At 44.2% G+C, this 21,376-nt stretch overlaps 1 protein-coding gene across 2 annotated transcripts in view; it reads right to left on the reverse strand.

The window, feature by feature from the left end:
* The window catches only part of LOC147896736 (D111/G-patch domain-containing protein), a 65,520-nt gene that overhangs the window by 16,142 nt on the left and 28,002 nt on the right, over positions 1–21,376 (reverse strand). For both annotated transcript variants that reach the window (XM_087381976.1, XM_087381977.1), the window contains exon 8: positions 16,973–17,235. In XM_087381976.1, the coding sequence (XP_087238102.1) occupies positions 16,973–17,235 (263 nt within the window). The remainder of the gene's footprint in view (positions 1–16,972; positions 17,236–21,376) is intronic.

Raw genomic sequence — 21,376 nt, forward strand, 5'->3', positions numbered from 1 at the left:
GAGCAAATGTCTCTTCAAAGTCAATGCCTTGTTGTTGGGCATACCCTTTTGCAACAAGACGAGCTTTGTGTCGATCTATACTGCCATCAAATTTCCTTTTTGATTTGTAGATCCACCGGGTACCAATGGCATGCTTGCCGGGGGGGAGATCTACTAATTCCCATGTGTCATTTTTGGCAATGGATTGTAACTCAGCTCTCATTGCATCCATCCACTCTTTGCTGTCAAAAGCATCTTTATGGCACAAAGGCTCTTCATTGCAAGCTGTAGCAAGGAGTGCAAACTCAAGAAAGTGACCATGCATCTGTCTATTCCCTGATCTTGTCTGGGCAGCAAAAGGCTGATCTTGTTTGCTGTCCCTCAATGTATCAAGAAGCCATCTGGAAACTTGTCTTTGCTGTCTATTGACAGCTCTTTCTTCAATCACTGCATCATGAATAGTGGGATCATTTTGTGCTGGAAGAGAAATCTGCAAATCAGCATGGGGTACTAGCTGATCATTGCTTGTTGAAGGGCCTGCAAGAGGCTCATGTTGCTGGCCAAAGTCCCCTTCTCAGGAAGGCAGAGGTAACCAAGAGTCAAAGCCATCAAACATGTCAACTTCTGGCTTAGCTTTGCAGTCCACAAGAGGAGAAGCCGAATGTTCAGCAAAGATTACATCTCTACTGACAATAATCTTCCTAATATTTGGTTGGTATAACCTATACCCTCTGCTCTCCTGGCTGTAACCAATAAATATGCATTTGATTGCCTTGTCAGAGGTGTGCAGCCCCCATCGAACTGAACTCTTTTCTGTAGACTAAGGAGGACACCCCCTTTCCACTGGGTGTTCCCAGTCCAGAGTTCAATTCTACCCATAACCCGAGCTTGATCCCAATTGAAGAGTCTAAACTCTCCTGATTTCTAGCCAAGCCTTCCACCTAAACTCTCTTTTTTTCCGCAATGGACCCCAACATTGTAAACCCTTTTGGCAAAAGCACATTGGCCTTAACCGAGTCCCACGTCCTTGAACGTTTGTATCAGAAAGTTCAATCATAAGCCTTGTCAAAATCAACTTTAGGAAGCACACGTCTTGATTTGTGTCCTTTGCATACTCACGTCTCTCCCAAATGTTAACAATGGCTTCAAGCCGATGCTTGTCCTTAACAAACCCAAATGCATGTCCTTAGTGTCCTTTGCATACTCACATCCCTCCCAAATGTTAACAATGGCTTCAAGTACATGCCTATCCTTAATAAACCCTTTCTTGCTCTTGTACGATCCAAGTGTACATTCTCCTTTGGATCCTGAAGCTAAGGCTTTGGCATATATCTTATAGCTGCGATTCACCGCGGTGAGTAGTCTCCAATTTTTTAGCTCCTCCTTGTTGCCCTCCTTTGGGATGAGCTTGATTATACCCCCATTTACATGACAAGGTAATTGTTGGTCTAGGACACTCTCATGCCACAGCAACAAGAGATAGGGCCCTCCCAACTCCCAAAGAACCTTGTAGAACTCTATTGGCAACCCATCCTTCCAAGAGTCTTTCGATTAGCCATGCCTCTTTTGCTGCTTTTGAGTTGAAAAGAACTCGACAAAGTTCTAACCTGGTTTCTCTCTGGCTAACTAACAATCCTACCTTGCTCTCATTACCTCAGCACTTGGCTCTACAGTAGTAGCTAGTAAGTTTTAAAAGTGTTGAAATATTACTTGCAAATTTTCCTCTGTAGAAGTGACATGAGTGGAGTCACTATTTGCTAAGAAAGGAACCTCCTCATTCGCTCTCTTTCTCCTGATGAGTCTGAAAGTCTCTCTGGTTGGCCTGTCAATCTTACCAGCCCACCACTCCCTGAAGTAGACTTTAGTCTCATCTGACCTGTGACACTATTGTTTTTATTGAAATATGATGATGAGTTAGCTAGCAAGTCAATTAATGTGGATAAGAAGAAAGCACTTAGCCTAGGTCAACTCCTTGATAAGACATGGGCTAGAAAGTGGTTGGCTTCAATGGATGCAGATGCCACACCAACAAAGGATCTAAGAGCTAAAATGCCAAAGGTTGTTGAGACAGAATATATGGACATCAAGAAAAAGGCCTTGCAGTCCACTGCCCAAGGTAGAGCGATTGGTGGTTTAGATGATGGTTCTCCATTCAGCTTCTCCTATGATATCTTGCTATCAGATAATGATACAAATTTTGCACACATCAATGGCATTGATACACAGCATTTCATAACAATGAGCGGTCATGCTTGGGAGAAGCCATGTGTATTTTTCATAGATGAACAGTGTCACAGATAGTTGAACTTGTGCGGTTTATCATAGAAGGTCCTATGGCAGATAAGAAAAGATCAACGTTGGTCCTGTTCGTGACAGAATCACAAAGGGATGCCTTGTATGCGAGTTTGACATCTGCATTTGGGTATTTACTTTCAAAAGTATACCATGGTATAGTCCTACGCAATCATATGACTGTCTTGGAAGGCACTGCCATTCAAGTCTAGCAGCCTTTCTTGATGTGCTTCTTATCCCAGGGTGGTGGCAATCTAATCAAATTTCCTTTCAGGACTCTCGAGCTTCATTACTTTGAGGACAATAAGGTTAAACTTGATGCAGCAATGGTGGATTACAAAAAGTTGATAAATCCTGATGTGATACTAGACATGACAAAGAATTTACTAAATGATGGGTGGGAAGTAGCATTGTATCGAATGGGTTTTGCTGCTGAGAAATTGCTACGTGTTCAGTGACCTTGACTTCATGTAAAGTAGGAAGCTTGGAGAGGGCGAGAGAGAGAGAGAAAGAGAGAGAAAGAGAGAGAGAGAGAGAGAGAAAGAAAGAAAGAAAGAAAGTTTATTAAAGTCTGCTAAAGACCAATGGGTCTATGAGACTGAAGAAAAACCTAATACAATGAGCAAAAGGGTGGAGCTACTAAGCAAGCATCCTAACCCATGCTAAAAAATTGTGTGTAGACATAGTCAGTGATATCATAGTACATGTCCACCATAAACCTAAGCAGCCATCCTAGCATCATCATCCTCATGTGGAGACATAGCTTGATCCAATACGATACAATGTAGAACATCAAGATACACCCGACGATGGACTAGGCAGTGCAGGCAGGAAGCCAGTAATGGACCGTTGTCTGCTATCTAGACGAGTAACTTGTTGTGCCCTCCACACTGCTACCCGACGTCTGACGAGCACCACTGTAACCTCGGTCAGCTACACCCCAAGGAAGAGGAGATGTCAATGAGTGTGATCTGTGAGTCTGTCCTTTGCCTGATGTGTCGTGTCTCGATCTCAAGGTCTCTGCCTCTCCTGCTAACCGTGGCATCAACCTCCTCTACCTAGAAGAACTCTCTGATCGTACTTCTGGGATGGGCCGGGCACAATCCCCTACTCTTGTCTCCTCGATCTGATGAGACGATCTCTAAGTCGGACCGCCTCGTGGATAAAAGCTGACAAGCATGTCTGGTCTGGGTATAGGAGTCGTCTGAAGAGGCCCTCAAACAATTCTCTGAAAAGGCAACAGTATCGCCCACAAATCTCATAATAGACTGGGCAACGGAAAAGAAAGTGCTCCTCTGACTCCACCTCATGACGCTCACACAATGTGCAAATGTGACTCTCCCTGGGTATTCCCTCTGACGCCCGCTCTCGATACAGAGTCGATGCGATGAGACCCGTACCTATTCAAGGGCAATCCTAAGTGAATGTGGTAGGTGGACCTAGGTGTACCCTGGTGGGATGATGAACCTTCTGCTGAAATGTGCAAGCAGTGGTCCCAACAAAAACTGAGCTTCATAGGGAGCTCTGCCTATGCTAGCCAAGGTCCTGAATGTGTGTAGCTATAGAAGATCCTCCCAAATGATTGGGTTGAATTTGTTGCCCCAGAACGGAACAACTGGAGCATCAATGATGTACTGGAAGGGTGGCAGTCTGTCTATATGATAACCCAATCTCTCAAACCACCCGCATGTGCGTGCGTACCAACATCTCTGATCACCTTGAGCTGCTAGCACCATAGAAGATGCTAGTGCGAACCAAGGTAGCCTGCGTCGCCTTGTGGTACACGAGCCGTATGCCCACACTCGGTAGAGATAAGTGATACAACATCTAATTGCATAGGAAATGCCCCGAACTCAACCTGGATAATCTAATGAGGGATTGATGGCTTGCTGTGTATCGTCCGTGAGAGCAAGAGAGCCTGTAATCTCTCCACTCGAGCCCACTCTGTATCAAAGAGATCTGGTCCCCAACAATTGCTACCGTACATGCCCGCAGGTCAGACCAAGGAGTCAAAAAGGAGAACCTTGGTTCACCGGTCCTGAAAGTGCAAGTGGAAGCACTGTCTCTCCAGTCGAGCCAAGGAAGCGTAACATCTACTCAGGCGGGCCTGCATCGCCGGTCTCATCATGAAGATAGGTCCTGAAAACAAAACCCCCAAGTATGTGTATGATGAAACAATCTCAACTGGTGCCCGAACAAAAGTAAACTGCTCTCTGTGTGTGGCTGCTCTGGAGGTGATGAAGATCATAACCTTGGTTTTACCCAGGTTGACCTTCAAGTCATGAGACTCGCAAAAAACCAGTAGTGTATCTAGATGTCTCTAGAGCTCCTCAGCGGACGAGAGAGAGAGAAAGAAAGAAAGATATATTAACGTCCGCAAGAGGTTTCTCGGGCTAAGTGCACAAAAAGGAAGACTCATACAAGCCTCAACGGGCTAGAGCAAAGGACACGCTCGATCCCTTGCTGAGTACTAAACTAAACTATGCTGCTTTGCTGAGCTCATAGCAAAATCACAATCAATTAGAAACGTGCTGTATCAATTCAAATCAATCTCAATCTCAGAGGTGGGACTCAGAAACCAAACCCTGACACAGTTATGACTCTCGTGAGCCGTGAAAATATCTTGGATCTGCGTTTGTCGGGCTGTCTTACATTGTGGCGAGCATAGTTACCAAGGAACAGAAACGTTTTGAAAATTCGGTTGTCAGAACGGGAACGTTCCAGGAAGGGGAGAAGGGGGGAACGGGCACCAGAATGCCATGTCATACACGAATGCCACGTTCTGGGAAGGGGAGAACGGGAAAACGGGCACCAAAATGCCACGTCATACATGACACGTCATCATATGACTAAAAACTATGTTAGAAAATGAAAGAAACTAGCATTCATCTTTGACTTTATATATAAGATCTAAAATACTCATTTGAAACTTTCCAAGAGCAATATATAAATTATTATTTTTTTAAGTTGAGACATTCCAGGGCCGTTTTGGTTCCGGCCTGCTTCTTCGAACGGCATTCCAAACGTTCCAGATGTCGAAACGCCGTTCCCTAGTAACTATGGTGGTGGGGGATGCGGCCTCCTCGATCTCTGAACCCTCTGGGCTATGTCCAAAGTAACTCCTCGTCTCTGTCGGTCCCCCCTGAGGAAAGTTGTGATAGGTTGGACCTCAATAGAGTGTGCTCTGGGCACTCTCAGTCTCGCGTAGGGTTTTCACTTGATGATATCTTGTCCACTCTCTCTATTGATCTAGACTGCCCTCATATCAGCTAACTATAACCCTAAACGCAATCCAAACACAATCAATAAAGATCAGCAGGTTGTAACGATCTGTGACATATTCCTTTCTCTATACCTTAGACTTACGGATGGTTTGATGAATGGACACTTGTGGAAGGGTATGCCCTTTCGACGGGACACTTCCTATGAGGCAAACCCTTCACAAGAGACATTCTATTGAAGAGACAATACCATTGTAATGTACCCTCTCATCAAGGGTCACACCCTTCACAAGGGGTACACAACTCTTCATGCACATACACTTTGGAGTACACACCTTTTCATGTGTGACCCTTGCCGTTTGCGCCAAGCCTGCTCCCCACCAACAATTCTGCTCCCAAGCTTTGCTCAGCCCTTGGCGGCCTTCCATAGTCACGCCAATCCTGCTCTCAGCCTGCTGAATCTGTTCGCCAGCCTTTGCTCAGCCATGGATGCCTTCCATCACCTCAGATGAGTGACAGCCTGACACCAACGCACAGCCGGCTCTACCTCTTCAACTCGCCATCTCTGCCTGCGAATAGAAGCCTTGCTGCCCAGCAAATCACCTCGGCCAGCCCCTCTTGTTCAAGAAATTCTCGCCTCTACACATCCTGCTGGTAGTTCGTGGTTTTGCTGGCTACATATTCTGCCCACAACCTAACTTGCAAGTTGTGCACGATGGGGTCGGTCGAGACAGAGGATATCACACACTCTCTCTGTTTGTTCTCTACTTCGATCACGGGAGTAGCACCATTTACTTCCTCCCAGCCATATCTCGCTAAGGCTAACGAGCAGACAGAGATCTGCGTTACAAAGTCCACATGAATCATCTTCTTCTCTTCTCTCTCTAGCCTCAGCAAACCCCAATTCCCTAGATAGATCTAGATGCCACATGTCATCCATATAGGGCCTTCCTAATGCAACATTTCACCCCTCTCTTGGGATGCATTAAATTCCTTGCCCCTAGGCACAATCTTCGCACTAGGCCCTTGGCCTTAGATCTACCTAGTCTGGTGCTATCAGCCCTCACCTAGGACCTTGACATTAAATCCCTCCCGATCATTTACATGAAGCGCAAACACATATATTACAGAGATAGATCCTTTAAGGGAAATGTCGACTGATTCTTCCGAGGTCATGCTACCACGGCTAGAGCGTAACATTCCTTCCCTCTTCAGACATCAACGTCCTCGATGATAAAGTCTGGCAACACTCTCCGCAACTGATATACGAATTCCCAGGTAGCTTCGGATAGAGGCTGACCATGCCATGCAACCAACACCGTGGGTATCTTTCGATTTCGTATTTGCATTGTTCCTCGGTCCAGGATTCTTGTTGGCTGGCGCCTTGCAATATCCTCTATCTCCTGAAACAAAACCACACCTTCGATTAGTGAGTCACCTGTATGCAAAAATTTCTTTAAGCGCGAAACATGAAAAACCGGATGCACCTTACACCCCTGTGGCAATTCTAATTTATAGGCTACACTGCCTATTCTCTTTAGAATTAACCACGGCCCACAGTATCGAGGTGATAACTTAGCAGACTCTCCTGAAGTCAACGACTTCGAGTGCGAAGGAATTCTGAGAAAAACTTTTTCTCCTTCTTCAAATACTCTTATAGACCGATTTTCATCCGCATACACCTTTGCTCTATCCATAGCCTGGCGGATATTAGCTCTCGCAAGTGCTAGCATCTCCCCCATCTGAACTACAAAGTTCGCGGCACTAGGCACTTTCTGAGGTACCCCAACTATAGTTGGATTAGTTGGTCTATAACCATAGTTCAGCTCAAACGGACTGAACCCAGTAGATGAATGTTTCCTATCATTGTAGGCAAACTCCAACAATGGCAACCACTTGTCCCATGTATGTTGCCTCAATGACACATATGCCCTCAGCATATCCTCTAAAGTTTGGTTGACTCTCTCCGTCTGACCATCCGTCTCAGGATGATCCCCACTACTCATTCCCAACTCAGTCCTTAGTGTCTCAAATACCGCTGTCCAAAAATGACCGGTAAATCTAACATCTCTGTCCGACACTATGGATCTAGGCAATCCATGCAGACGAAATATATGTCTAATAAACAAATCCGCCACTTGCGGGGCACTAACAGACTCTCTAGTCGGAACGAAGTGAGCCATCTTGGTTAGACGATCAACCACCACAAGGATAGAATTATACCCTCCTTGTGTTACAGGTAGCCCTACAATAAAGTCCATGGAAATGCTCTCCCACTTACTTAGTGGTATTTCCAAGGGCTGTAAAAGTCCGGGTGGCTTCACCCGCTCGGCCTTACTTACCTGACACGAGAAACACCGTGTCACATATTCATGAACATGCTTTTTCATCTTTGGCCAAAAGAAATCTCGCTTCACGAGATCATATGTCTTCTCGACTCCTGCATGTCCCGCACACGGGCTATCATGGCATTGTCGAATGACTCTCTGCCTGAGATCATTCTGACCAGGTACTACAACCTTGCCATTTCTAACTAGCATACCATCCCTTATGGCATATCTTGCATAAGTTTGGCCTTTTCTGGATGCCAGGTCATCCTTTTCATTTTCCTCGGGTTTTAACACATGAGTCTTAGGCCACAAGCTCTGGACAAACTCGTCCACTTTTTGAGTTTCTCTTATCTCGATCATTAGAGCACTCTCTAATACCGTGAAACTCAGGTTGTGCATAATGCGAGACAATGCATCAGCAACCTTATTGTCTTTTCCTCTTCGGTACCGAATCGTTAGATTAAACTCCTGCATGAGCTCTGCCCACCTAGCTTGGCGGCCCCTCAAGTCAGGCTGTTTACAAAAAATGTTTCAGAGTATCATGATCCACATCCACATAAAACTCTGAACCATACAAATAATGCCTCCATGTTTTCAAAGCATGGATAACTGCATACAATTCCAATTCATGAGTTAGCCAATTCCTCAGTCCTTAGTGTCTCAAATACCGCTGTCCAAAAATGACCGGTAAATCTAACATCTCTGTCCGACACTATGGATCTAGGCAATCCATGCAGACGAAATATATGTCTAATAAACAAATCCGCCACTTGCGGGGCACTAACAGACTCTCTAGTCGGAACGAAGTGAGCCATCTTGGTTAGACGATCAACCACCACAAGGATAGAATTATACCCTCCTTGTGTTACAGGTAGCCCTACAATAAAGTCCATGGAAATGCTCTCCCACTTACTTAGTGGTATTTCCAAGGGCTGTAAAAGTCCGGGTGGCTTCACCCGCTCGGCCTTACTTACCTGACACGAGAAACACCGTGTCACATATTCATGAACATGCTTTTTCATCTTTGGCCAAAAGAAATCTCGCTTCACGAGATCATATGTCTTCTCGACTCCTGCATGTCCCGCACACGGGCTATCATGGCATTGTCGAATGACTCTCTGCCTGAGATCATTCTGACCAGGTACTACAACCTTGCCATTTCTAACTAGCATACCATCCCTTATGGCATATCTTGCATAAGTTTGGCCTTTTCTGGATGCCAGGTCATCCTTTTCATTTTCCTCGGGTTTTAACACATGAGTCTTAGGCCACAAGCTCTGGACAAACTCGTCCACTTTTTGAGTTTCTCTTATCTCGGTCATTAGAGCACTCTCTAATACCGTGAAACTCAGGTTGTGCATAATGCGAGACAATGCATCAGCAACCTTATTGTCTTTTCCTCTTCGGTACCGAATCGTTAGATTAAACTCCTGCATGAGCTCTGCCCACCTAGCTTGGCGGCCCCTCAAGTCAGGCTGTTTACAAAAAATGTTTCAGAGTATCATGATCCACATCCACATAAAACTCTGAACCATACAAATAATGCCTCCATGTTTTCAAAGCATGGATAACTGCATACAATTCCAATTCATGAGTTAGCCAATTCCTTTGAGAGGGAGAAAGCTTCTTGCTTTCGAAGGCTACTGGCCTTCCCTCTTGAAGGAGAACTGCTCCTACCGCAATGCCACTTGCATCAGTTTCTAGAAACAACGGTTTCTGATCAACTATTTTTAACACCGGTCCTGAGACCACAGCTTGTTTTATGGTGTTAAAACTTTCTTGTTGATTCTGTCCCCAAATAAAAGGTACTTTATCTCAGGTCAGATCAGTCAATGGCGATACTATTCCGGAATATCCTTTGATATGCCTTCTATAAAATTGGACAAATCCCAAGAATGATCGCAACGCGGTCAGACTCTAAGGGATTGGCCAAGTTAGTATCGCAGCCACTTTCTTCGGATCCATTTCTACCCCCTGTGGAGTAATTATGAACCCTAAATATTCAAGCCTAACCATACACAGCATAGTTTTCTTTTTATTCACATAAAGACTGGCTTTCCTCAAAGTACTGAACACTATCCTTAAGTGTTCACGATGCTCAATAACACTTTTACTGAATATCAGGATATCGTCAATAAAATGTACTACGAACTTTCCGATATACGGACGTAGTAAATCGTTCATAAGCATGACGAAGGTCGCTGGAGCATTGGTAAGTCCGAAGGACATTACCAAAAACTCATAATGACCAAACCTGCTTCTGAAAGCAGTTTTATGCACATCCTCGGCTCTAATCCGGATCTGATGGTAGCCACACTTAAGATCTATCTTGCTGAAAATCACGGGTCCATGTAATGCATCTAGCAAATCATCAATCCGAGCCATCGGATACCTGTGCTTAACAGTGATATTATTCAATGCTCTGTAATCTATACAGAGAATCTATACAGAGACGAAACGTATCATCCTTTTTCCTCTTTATATCACTGGCGAAGCAAAAGGTGAAAAACTTGGTTGAATCTGCCCCAACTTGAGGTATTCTTCCAGTTGTCTACGCACCTCCGCCTCTTCAGCAAAACTCATTCTATAAGGAGGTCTATTTACAGGTTCTGCCCCCGGGATCAGTTCAATCTTATGTTGAACTTTCTGCTCTGGAGGTAACCCATAAGGTAGTTCATCCCTAAAACATTCAGAGAACTCCTCTGTTATAAGATTAGCCAGCTTGGCCATCTCACCACTTTGCGTAACATCAGTGCTAGTCGAAAAATCATCCACCGACTCTACCGATGCTGTGCAAAGGTATAAAAACTCTACTTGAGCCTTTCTGATTTCCATCACGGAAACCAACGATCCCTGAGGTATATCTTTTTCACCTCGCAAGACATAAAGCACATCATTCATCCTGAATTGATATACGTGCTTTTTCCAGTCAATGGCTGGATTCTTCCTAGAATGCCACGCCATTCCCAGGGCTATATCCGCATGAGCAAGCTTGGTCATTTCAAAATCAAGCTTCTCAGCATAGTCCTGAATCCGAAGCTCCAACTGGGTAACCCTTTGGTCCCATACTTCAGTTGAACTTCCATCGGCCATCCTGACTGTATACGCATAGTCAGATGGACTTGTCTTTAGTTTCAGCCTCTTCACGAGCTTGGAGTTAATCACATTGTGAGTTGACGCCGAGTCAAACAACACAATGACATTATGACTGGCCACTTGCCCTTTCATTTTAAATAACTCCGTATCATTAAAGGCTGTATACCCCGTTGCTGCGGGCTTAGATAGGATGTTATCAGGTGCACTCGTCACTAACTTAGCAACAGATACACATAACAAACAAGGTACTAACCTCTGAGAAGATCCCGCTAGCTGAATCTGCATCTCTTCCGCTCTGGGACTTCCCTGCATCTCCACGTCGCACTCTGAGATCACCATCTCAGCCATCCGACGATCTTTGTTACGTGGACATTCCTTCCACTGATGAGGTTGAAGGCAACCAAAGCATAGGCCTTCTCTCCTCGCTTTTTCCCTTTGTTCTGGGTTCAAGGGAGACTTAGACCAAGCCCGGGCTGCCATTGGGGTTACTTTCCTCTTCACTCCAATGGTGGTACTTGGTTTAGGAGTTTCAGCCGGTCTCGCCTGCTTGGCTTGACCACTCGGCTGCAAACCACTCCCTCTACTAGCCCACTTCTTCTTAAACCCAGATTTCTTCGGATACCCATACTGGGTTCCGACCTGTGCAAACCCACTTGGCTTGCTACCCTTGGCATCCTCGTAGTTCAGGGCTATAGCTATTGCATCATCTAGCGTGTTCGCGTACTTAGCCCGAACTTCCATTTTTATTCGATCATTCAATCCAAATATGAAATCTTTCACTTGGATTGATTGAGGCAGGGGTTCGTCAACCTTCATTACACTCTCTCGAAACTTATCAGTGTATTCTGCCACTGATAAATTTCTCTGACGAAGGTTCCTATATTGATCCCAAGCTCGGGATGCTTCGTCAGGAGGTAAGAAGTGTTTCCTGAACTCTCTTTTAAACCCCTCCCAGGTAGTGGATGCTATGCCATCTTTTTGTTGTTTAATCCACCACCGATCCGCTGCCTCACTAAACATGTGGGTGGCCTCGCGGATCTTTTTGATGTCATTTCTAATCTCACAAATGGCGAACGCCTCGTCCCATTTGTGTAACCATGTCTCAATGACATCAGAGCTACGGTCGCTCATCCGACCAGAATACTTTTCCGGTCTGTAATTGGCAATATTTGGCACTTTAGCCTTCCTAGGCTCGACCGTATGGACACTAGACTCCAGTTCCATTGGAGCCTTTCCCTTCTCTTCTCGAGAAGCTCTGGCAGACACACTCTGTATCGCTCTCCTAAGTTCGGATTGCCCTGCATTAGCCTGTAATTGCTGCGCTAACAACTGTTGCAAGGCATCCTTGAGCAATGCAATCCTGCCAGATAAAGTGTGAGCTACTGGGCGCGATCCCTGCTGGGTTGGCCGGACTCCTGATTCACCAGGGTCCCTCCTGGAAGCTCCTTCTTCTGCTTCCATTCTGTTCAATGGGTGTTTTGTTTTGATTTTGGGGCCTTTTTTTTTTTTTTTTAATTAAATAAAACACCACTAGCAAACTGTATTTACCAGCTGACACAATTCAGTGTACTAGGAAATTCCTGCAATCTGACATGTACACTATCTAGGCATTTGACACATGCATAACCCAAATAGCGCTTTTCCCTATGCTAGGGAAATTCCTGCAAACTAACTCTGACTGAAGCACACAGGCATAACCTCAATCATAATCTGTAACCTCTGCCACAACCACAAAAGTCTAACTGCTTCTGACAAAACAGGAATAACGAAGACCAAATGGGAAAATAGATAAAATGCTCCCTGATCTTGTTCGCTCCTGCCTCAGCTCCACAAACTCGAATCTCCAAAACTCGCTGGGTCGTTACTCCCGTCACTGCTTACGAGCAGGTTACCCAGTGCTTTTTTTTCGTTCGAACAGCGCCTGCGATAATCATGCACGTCACTAACTCCCGCTGTCCGTCGTCAATTATCAGCCGCTCCGCCAAGGCTCCAGGTCTACTGTCCGTCAGTGTCTTACGGGATCTCTACGATCCAACAACGACTCAGAAGCCTCAACGTTCGTCCAATTGGTCTCCCTGCTCCCAAATTCCTTCAGTACGTCACTCGTCCCTTGCTCTCTCCACAAGGCTCTGATACCAATTATCACACACTCTCTGTGTTTGTTCTCTACTTCGATCACGGGAGTAGCACCATTTACTTCCTCCCAGCCATATCTCGCTAAGGCTAACGAGCAGACAGAGATCTGCGTTACAAAGTCCACATGAATCATCTTCTTCTCTTCTCTCTCTAGCCTCAGCAAACCCCAATTCCCTAGATAGATCTAGATGCCACATGTCATCCATATAGGGCCTTCCTAATGCAACATTTCACCCCTCTCTTGGGATGCATTAAATTCCTTGCCCCTAGGCACAATCTTTGCACTAGGCCCTTGGCCTTAGATCTACCTAGTCTGGTGCTATCAGCCCTCACCTAGGACCTTGACATTAAATCCCTCCCGATCATTTACATGAAGCGCAAACACATATATTACAGAGATAGATCCTTTAAGGGAAATGTCGACTGATTCTTCCGAGGTCATGCTACCTCGGCTAGAGCGTAACAGAGGAGCTGAATAAAACACCACTAGCAAACTGTATTTACCAGCGGACACAATTCAGTGTACTAGGAAATTCCTGCAATCTGACATGTATACTATCTAGGCATTTGACACATGCATAACCCAAATAGCGCTTTTCCCTATGCTAGGGAAATTCCTGCAAACTAACTCTGACTGAAGCACACAGGCATAACCTCAATCATAATCTGTAACCTCTGCCACAACCACAAAAGTCTAACTGCTTCTGACAAAACAGGAATAACGAAGACCAAATGGGAAAATAGATAAAATGCTCCCTGATCTTGTTCGCTCCTGCCTCAGCTCCACAAACTCGAATCTCCAAAACTCGCTGGGTCGTTACTCCCGTCACTGCTTACGAGCAGGTTACCCAATGCTTTTTTTTCGTTCGAACAACGCCTGCGATAATCATGCACGTCACTAACTCCCGCTGTCCGTCGTCAATTATCAGCCGCTCCGCCAAGGCTCCAGGTCTACTGTCCGTCAGTGTCTTACGGGATCTCTACGATCCAACAACGACTCAGAAGCCTCAACGTTCGTCCAATTGGTCTCCCTGCTCCCAAATTCCTTCAGTACGTCACTCGTCCCTTGCTCTCTCCACAAGGCTCTGATACCAATTATCACACACTCTCTGTTTGTTCTCTACTTCGATCAAGGGAGTAGCACCATTTACTTCCTCCCAGCCATATCTCGCTAAGGCTAACGAGCAGACAGAGATCTGCGTTACAAAGTCCACATGAATCATCTTCTTCTCTTCTCTCTCTAGCCTCAGCAAACCCCAATTTCCTAGATAGATCTAGATGCCACATGTCATCCATATAGGGCCTTCCTAATGCAACATTTCACCCCTCTCTTGGGATGCATTAAATTCCTTGCCCCTAGGCACAATCTTTGCACTAGGCCCTTGGCCTTAGATCTACCTAGTCTGGTGCTATCAGCCCTCACCTAGGACCTTGACATTAAATCCCTCCCGATCATTTACATGAAGCGCAAACACATATATTACAGAGATAGATCCTTTAAGGGAAATGTCGATTGATTCTTCCGAGGTCATGCTACCTCGGCTAGAGCGTAACAGAGGAGCACTTTCTGTGTGTCTGCCCAACCTACTATGAGATCCAAGGGCGCTACCACTGCCTTTTTCAGGAGGGATACAGCTTTGGCCCAGTCTCATGATTGATCCACTTCCAGGACCAGGTCTACATTGGGCTCTACTTGATGGAGATGCGACGACAAAGGGAGATGCTACTACGACATGGATGGCGTGACGCCACCGGACGTTGGACCTCAATCGAGTGTGCTCTGCGCACTCCCAATCTCGCGCAGGGTTTTCCCTCGATGATATCTTGTCCGCTCCCTCTGCTGATCTAGACTGCCCTCATATCAGCTAACTATAATCCTAAACACAATCAATAAAGATCAGCAGGTGACTCACCTCCCAACTATCCTCGAGCATGTGAACAGAACCCCATGAGGAAAACATCTTAGCCTTTAAGGATAGTTACATGCATCTTTTGAGATGTCAGATTTGAGCTTCTATGTCATTACACATCTTCATTACAACTCTTTTTCCAAGACCATAACTTCAAGTTCCTCAAAACATGATTGAGCTGCTCCTCTTAGCTATGACAAAGAATCGGTATCTACACATTAGCTTGCTCAACACAATTGTGCCAAATTCGTGGTGTCTAGTTCTCAAGCACCAAGGCTAACTCATCCCAAATTACCTTGGTCTTGTTGAGAAACTCCTCCAACCTTCAACGCATAAAGTTTGTGTTGGAAGTTCAAGAATTGTCTGTCTTATACCGATCTTTCAACATAGTCCATGTAGGTAGGACAATCGACAAAAATGGATCAGTGGAATTACATTATCTTATGTGGTCGATATCCAGACTGAGAAGGCATCTATTGTAATGAAGGCCAAGATTGGGCCAAGTTAGTGAGGGTTAGGCTAATTCCTCTAGGGGATGTTCAGGCCTAGAGAGGACAAAAAGGAAGTAGTGCGGAGGGAGACTATATAAGTCCACCTCCCCACCCTTTGTACTATCACCTTTTTGCCCTCGGACAATCGACAAAAATGGATCACTGGAATTACATTATCTTATGTGGTCGATATCCAGACTGAGAAGGCATCTATTGTAATGAAGGCCAAGATTGGGCCAAGTTAGTGAGGATTAGCCTAACCCTCACTAACTTGGCCCAATCTTGGCCTTCATTACATCTATGTCCTACTCTTTCCAAGCCTGCAAAAGAATTGCATGTGGTGGTACTCCTATGGCACCCAACATTGGCTAGGGCTTTGAAAGGTAGGAAGATCCCCTGTGGTTGCCATGACCCACCTCAGCTTTCAGCCTAATGAATATGAAAGAGATAAGAGCTGAAAGACTTGCTGTCCAAAAAATACAGCTATTTGAAAATACCCCCTTTGCCTCGGTAGCTGCATAATCTTGAGAGTCCCCCCCCCCCCCCCCCCCCCCGGGGCTGTTGGCTGCATGTTTCTCTTTCGGACAGCAAGCAGTGCTTGCCCTAGGAAGTCTTCATGATGATGCTGATGTAGATATCTTAAAAATCGTAGTGTGGCTGGAGTATCCAGAGATCCTAGCTGATCCTGGATCACTTTAATCGTCTTCCTCTCAAGAGTACCGCTTATCCTCGATGTCAGTAGCCTCCTTCAGCTCTTAAGATGGGAGATGAGAAGGACAATGTGCTCCATGTGGTGGGCATGAGACCTGCTCCTACTCCTTGCTTTGCACTCTAGATGCAACTCTCTCCCTTTTATAGGCCATGAAATCATTTGCAACTTCCAAGACATGACAAGTAGCATGGTGCCTCTTCTGCTAGAATCACTTATACCTAGATGAATCCAGGAACATTCCCAAACTCATCCTCTAAAAACACAACATAGTGCAGTTTCAATCTCATGATAGTCACTCATAAGATTGAAAACCATAAACTCCATCACGCATAGCAGGGACTAGCTACTATGGCATCCCCACTGATGTCATCAGCGTCCAACAGTGGGTGTAGACCATAGTATCAAAATATGCTCTCACACATACAAATCCACACACCCACACATACTTGAGCATCCATTTATACAAAGTTTTCGTACTGAGTTTCTGTCGGCACTCCGGAGATGAAGGGCAAACTCAGTCGTGACGAAGACTAGCACTAAAGGAGAAGATAAATTAAAAAGTAGTCCAAAATCTCTTCATTCAAGCTACAACTGCTTGTGAAGTCTAAACGATTTCATTTTAGTCTCTCCCAAATGAGCATCTAAATCTAGCTGATAGGGCAACGCACCATTGCAGAACATGCATTGTTCACATATCTTCATAGGTGTACATTGTTTGCATTCCTACAAACTGAGAAACTATGATCTTCCTTTTCCAGAGTCAAGTTATCACTCTCAGTGTAATTTTGAAAATACAATGAAATACCTGAACAATTTTGTACAGATTTTCTTGATCCTGTTCACAAAAAGCTGTCCTAGTGTCTGGGCCTCCTACTTCATCAGCAGGTTCATTCATTTTAGTTCTCATTTCCTTTCTATCCTTCATGCTTGCTCCAAGAAGTCCACCTCGAACAAAGCCATGCTTGGTTCCCCACCAATCGAGCCTGATGTTTCCAGAGTGCACTTCTTGACAGGAATCCACGGCCTTTATTGTGGTAGAATATTCTGTTGTGCACGTTGCATTTTTCTCTACATCATTAACAACAAAAAACATTATTGATTTTTCTTACAAAATCCTTATTCTTGTCCATTTATGTTGAGTATGAGAAACACATCTATATGTTGCCTATGCATCCTCTTAGAAAAAGTTCCTACCAGTTACACCACTACAAATAAAAAAGTTGAGCAACTGAGAAACAATGTGGTGTGTTGCATTTACAGTGGGGGATAAGAAACTGTGATCTAAAAATGAAGCCGTCGAAAGTGCCAGACAGAAAAGCACGAAAAACCACCAACAGGGGTCCATACGAAGGAAAGAAGAAGAAAGGACAGAAGAGAGTGAGGGACCAACGCCAGACCAGGGGGAAGCTGATGTGATTTCATAAACCTAGCAATTCATGAAAACAAGGTCAGCAATAGAGAGCACCAAGTTTGTGCTAACGATTTTCTCTGTCCATCGTTTGTTATGCCTACTTGCCTTTCAAATCTCGCTGCCACTACCATCTAGATGGTCTAACCCACCTTTGATAGTCTTGAATGGTCGCTTCCTAGTCTTCTAATCGGGCGAATGTAAGGGATTTTTTAAAGCCTCACCAAATGAAATACTTCCTAATGCTTAGTTCAACTGAGTTGATACTCAGATAACGGCTCCTCCACGTCATTTTTGGCAGAATGATCTCCAAAAGGCGCACGCTGCATCGGCATGGTGACAATAATCAACCTTCTCCTCTTTTCATAATTATGAAAACTAACATCTTTCGGACCTCTCCTCCAGTTCCCCCTCCAGCTCTTAACTCTTCTCGCTAGCTCCCCCTCTGGCTCTAAAGCCTTCACAGCCCTTGCCCCAATATGATCCAACCCTGAGGCTCCAGAAGATACATCTGTTCCAGATGAAGAAAGTCATCCTTCTGGGAATATGATTGTGATAGCCACATCTTTGATAGCTACTATTGGAATAATTCTTTGTGGAGCAATCCTTTCTTTAGTCTTTCACTTCAAAAGTTTCATCTCTTTCGTCTAAAAGCGTGCTAAATTGCAGAACCTCAAACTATCATAGAATTGGTGTAGTATCTAAGACCTCTAAAACATATTCGATATTTAGGCCTCTTAAGGAGAACCTTTAGAAGATGAAACTGTTTTAAAGCATCCTGCAGAGGCATCTCATCACAATGGAAGACACATGAAGGTAAGAAATCTGTATTCATCATGGCTCCACAAATGAAGCTTATATGCAACAAATTTCACCATGGACATATGAATCCTTCTGGTGGGTTGAAAAAGCGCCTCCATCCGAAAGCATTTCCTAGCTATATAATTAATATTGATTGTTTTGAGGCTCAAAATGATCAATGATATTTCTCTGGTTATATGATACATCTTATACAGAGGTATAAATGGAATCCTAAGACTGATGCCCACATGCAGTTACACAAATGGTCTAGGAACTCTGCAAGAATCCATGCCAGATTCCACCAAAAAAGAAATTATCGGTGGCCTTCCAGATGGTAAAGCTAATATTAGCTCATGATGCCATAACCTTTGTGTTTGCAAATTGAATCTCCCAACTATGGTCCCTAATGCAGCCAGTCTCATTCATGGAAAGTGTAATACTTCATAGCTCCTGAAATATAATTGCTATATCCAAAAATCAAACTTATCTCAGACATATCTTCAAAAAGATATCATTTGGTTTATCTGCCTTTACCCTTTGTTGCTATTGCATCAGCACTGGCGAGACCCAGACCAACATAGTAAAAAATATTGCTAGACATAATTTCATGAATACTTAGAACTCTCAATGATTATGCTCTTGCAAACTTGATTTTTCAAGTTCAGCTTCTTTTCTGCAAGAAATTTTAGAAACATTTATTGTGAAAGAAGATCAAGAAACATGCCTATGATAAATACAAGGATAATAAGTTTCACGGAAGAGATTTAGGAACATTTATTACGAAAGAAGATCAAGAAGCATGCTTATGATAAATACAAGGACAACAAGTTTCAAGGAAGAGCTCTGTCACGTATATCAGCAAGCCAAAACTTCATCATTTCAAGTGGAAGAAGACGAATTTCTTCATAAGACCTCAAAACCTTTTGACAGCCGAAAGGAAAAAAATTCATGTGTGACACATCTGGCAATTTCGCCAACAAATTTCCACAAAAAGTCTTCGGCTACAAATATGCTATTAGATCTGGAAATCTAACACTTGGATTGTGCTTATCTAAAGCACCACTTCAATGATGAGGAAGACCAACTTATGTTTAGTACCATGTATACTTTTTTCTGCATCCCTTTCGCAAGTTGCAGAGATAAGCGAACAAAGCAAAGTTCAAGCCTTGATCAAATATACCTAGATGAATCCACGAACATTCCCAAACTCATCCTCTAAAAACACAACATAGTGCAGTTTCAATCTCACGAGAGTCACTCATAAGATTGACAACCATAAACTCCATCATGCATAGCAGGAACTAGCTACTATGACATCCCCACTGACGTCATCAGCGCCCAACAGTGGGTGTAGACCATAGTATAAAAGTGTGCTCTCACACATACAAATCCACACACCCACACATACTTGAGCATCCATTTATACAAAGTCTTCGTACTGAGTTTCTGTCGGCACTCTGGAGGTGAAGGGCAAACTCAGCCATGACGAAGGCTAGCACTAAAGGAAAAGGCTAATCAAAAAGTAGTCCAAATCTCTTCATTCAAGCTACAACTGCTTGTGAAGTCTAAACGATTTCATTTTAGTCTCTCTCAAACGAGCATCTAAATCTAAATCTAGCTGGTAGGGCAATGCACCATTTAAGATAGAAAGAATTATCGCAATACCAACAGGCCGCAACTTGGACGAAAACTTCACAAGGTGAAATTTGCATGTCCGCTAATACGGCAAAAGCATATACCTAGATGAATACAGGAACATTCCCAAACTCATTCTCTAAAAACACAACATAGTGCAGTTTCAATCTCACGAGAGTCACTCATAAGATTGAGAACCATAAACTTCATCATGCATAGCACGGACTAGGTACTATGACATCCCCACTGACGTCATCAACGCCCAACAGTGGGTGTAGACCATAGTATAAAAGTATGCTCTCACATATACAAATCCACACACCCACACATACTTGAGCATCCATTTATACAAAGTCTTCGTACTTGAGCATCAACGCCCAACAGTGGGTGTAGACCATAGTATAAAAGTATGCTCTCACATATACAAATCCACACACCCACACATACTTGAGCATCCATTTATACAAAGTCTTCGTACTGAGTTTCTGTCAGCAAATGTGGCCTGCCACACATGTCTTTCCAGTAGCTATACAGTTTGAACCTCCTCAAGCTAACAAGCAGAAACCATGTAAAGATCCATCTCAGCCCTCTTTTATAGCTGATTTATCAATCAATATACAGAATTCTTGCTTTTTTGTCTTTTTTTGCATAAAAATGAGCTTCTATTAACGCTTTGAAAAAACACCCTACAAGTCAACTTCCAATAGAGCTGCTGAAGGTGAATACAAAAGAGGAGGCCCGCTATTAGCCAAACCGGCTTTCGTAGGCCCCAGCTCACTGCCTAGGGTCCCTCCAGAACCGGGGCTTAACAACCAGGGTGGTGATCTGTACACCCAACGAATACCTCTCGCGGAAAGAGTGTAGAAAATGCCTGCAGGTCAAGCCTTGCAAAAGCGCTCTCGCCTCTCATGCTCGCGCGTGAACCCAAGGTACTGCGCTCCCAAATAGCTTGCAGGGTAAAGATAATATCATGCCAAATGGCAACTAGTGTGGCCATCGCAGGGACCTACTGGCCTCCCATCACCTGACTACATTTGATGACTCAAATGAGCCATGCAGTAGTGCTAGCCACAATCTCCCAAATAATATCCACCGCTGAAACAATCGGACGGGCTCGTGAAGGGGGGACTAATATTCAGAATTCTTCTAAGCAAATAGTTTGAGAACAAGTCTCATAATTATGTTCTCATCTAAACAAACATGAGGTGGTATAGGCCTGGGCAAAATGTACCACAATGCTTATGAGATGGCTACCCTAGGATGCCACGTGGAAAAATTAGGCCACCTACGAAAAGTACTACTTATTTACAAAACCATTTAAGAGTGTGTAAGCTCGCTCTAGATAATTACTCTCTTATGCTCTCT

The sequence above is a fragment of the Dipteris shenzhenensis genome, chromosome 11, assembly GCF_047967505.1.
Source record: "Dipteris shenzhenensis isolate YYH24624 ecotype China chromosome 11, Dip_SZ_1.0, whole genome shotgun sequence".
NCBI lineage: Eukaryota > Viridiplantae > Streptophyta > Polypodiopsida > Gleicheniales > Dipteridaceae > Dipteris > Dipteris shenzhenensis.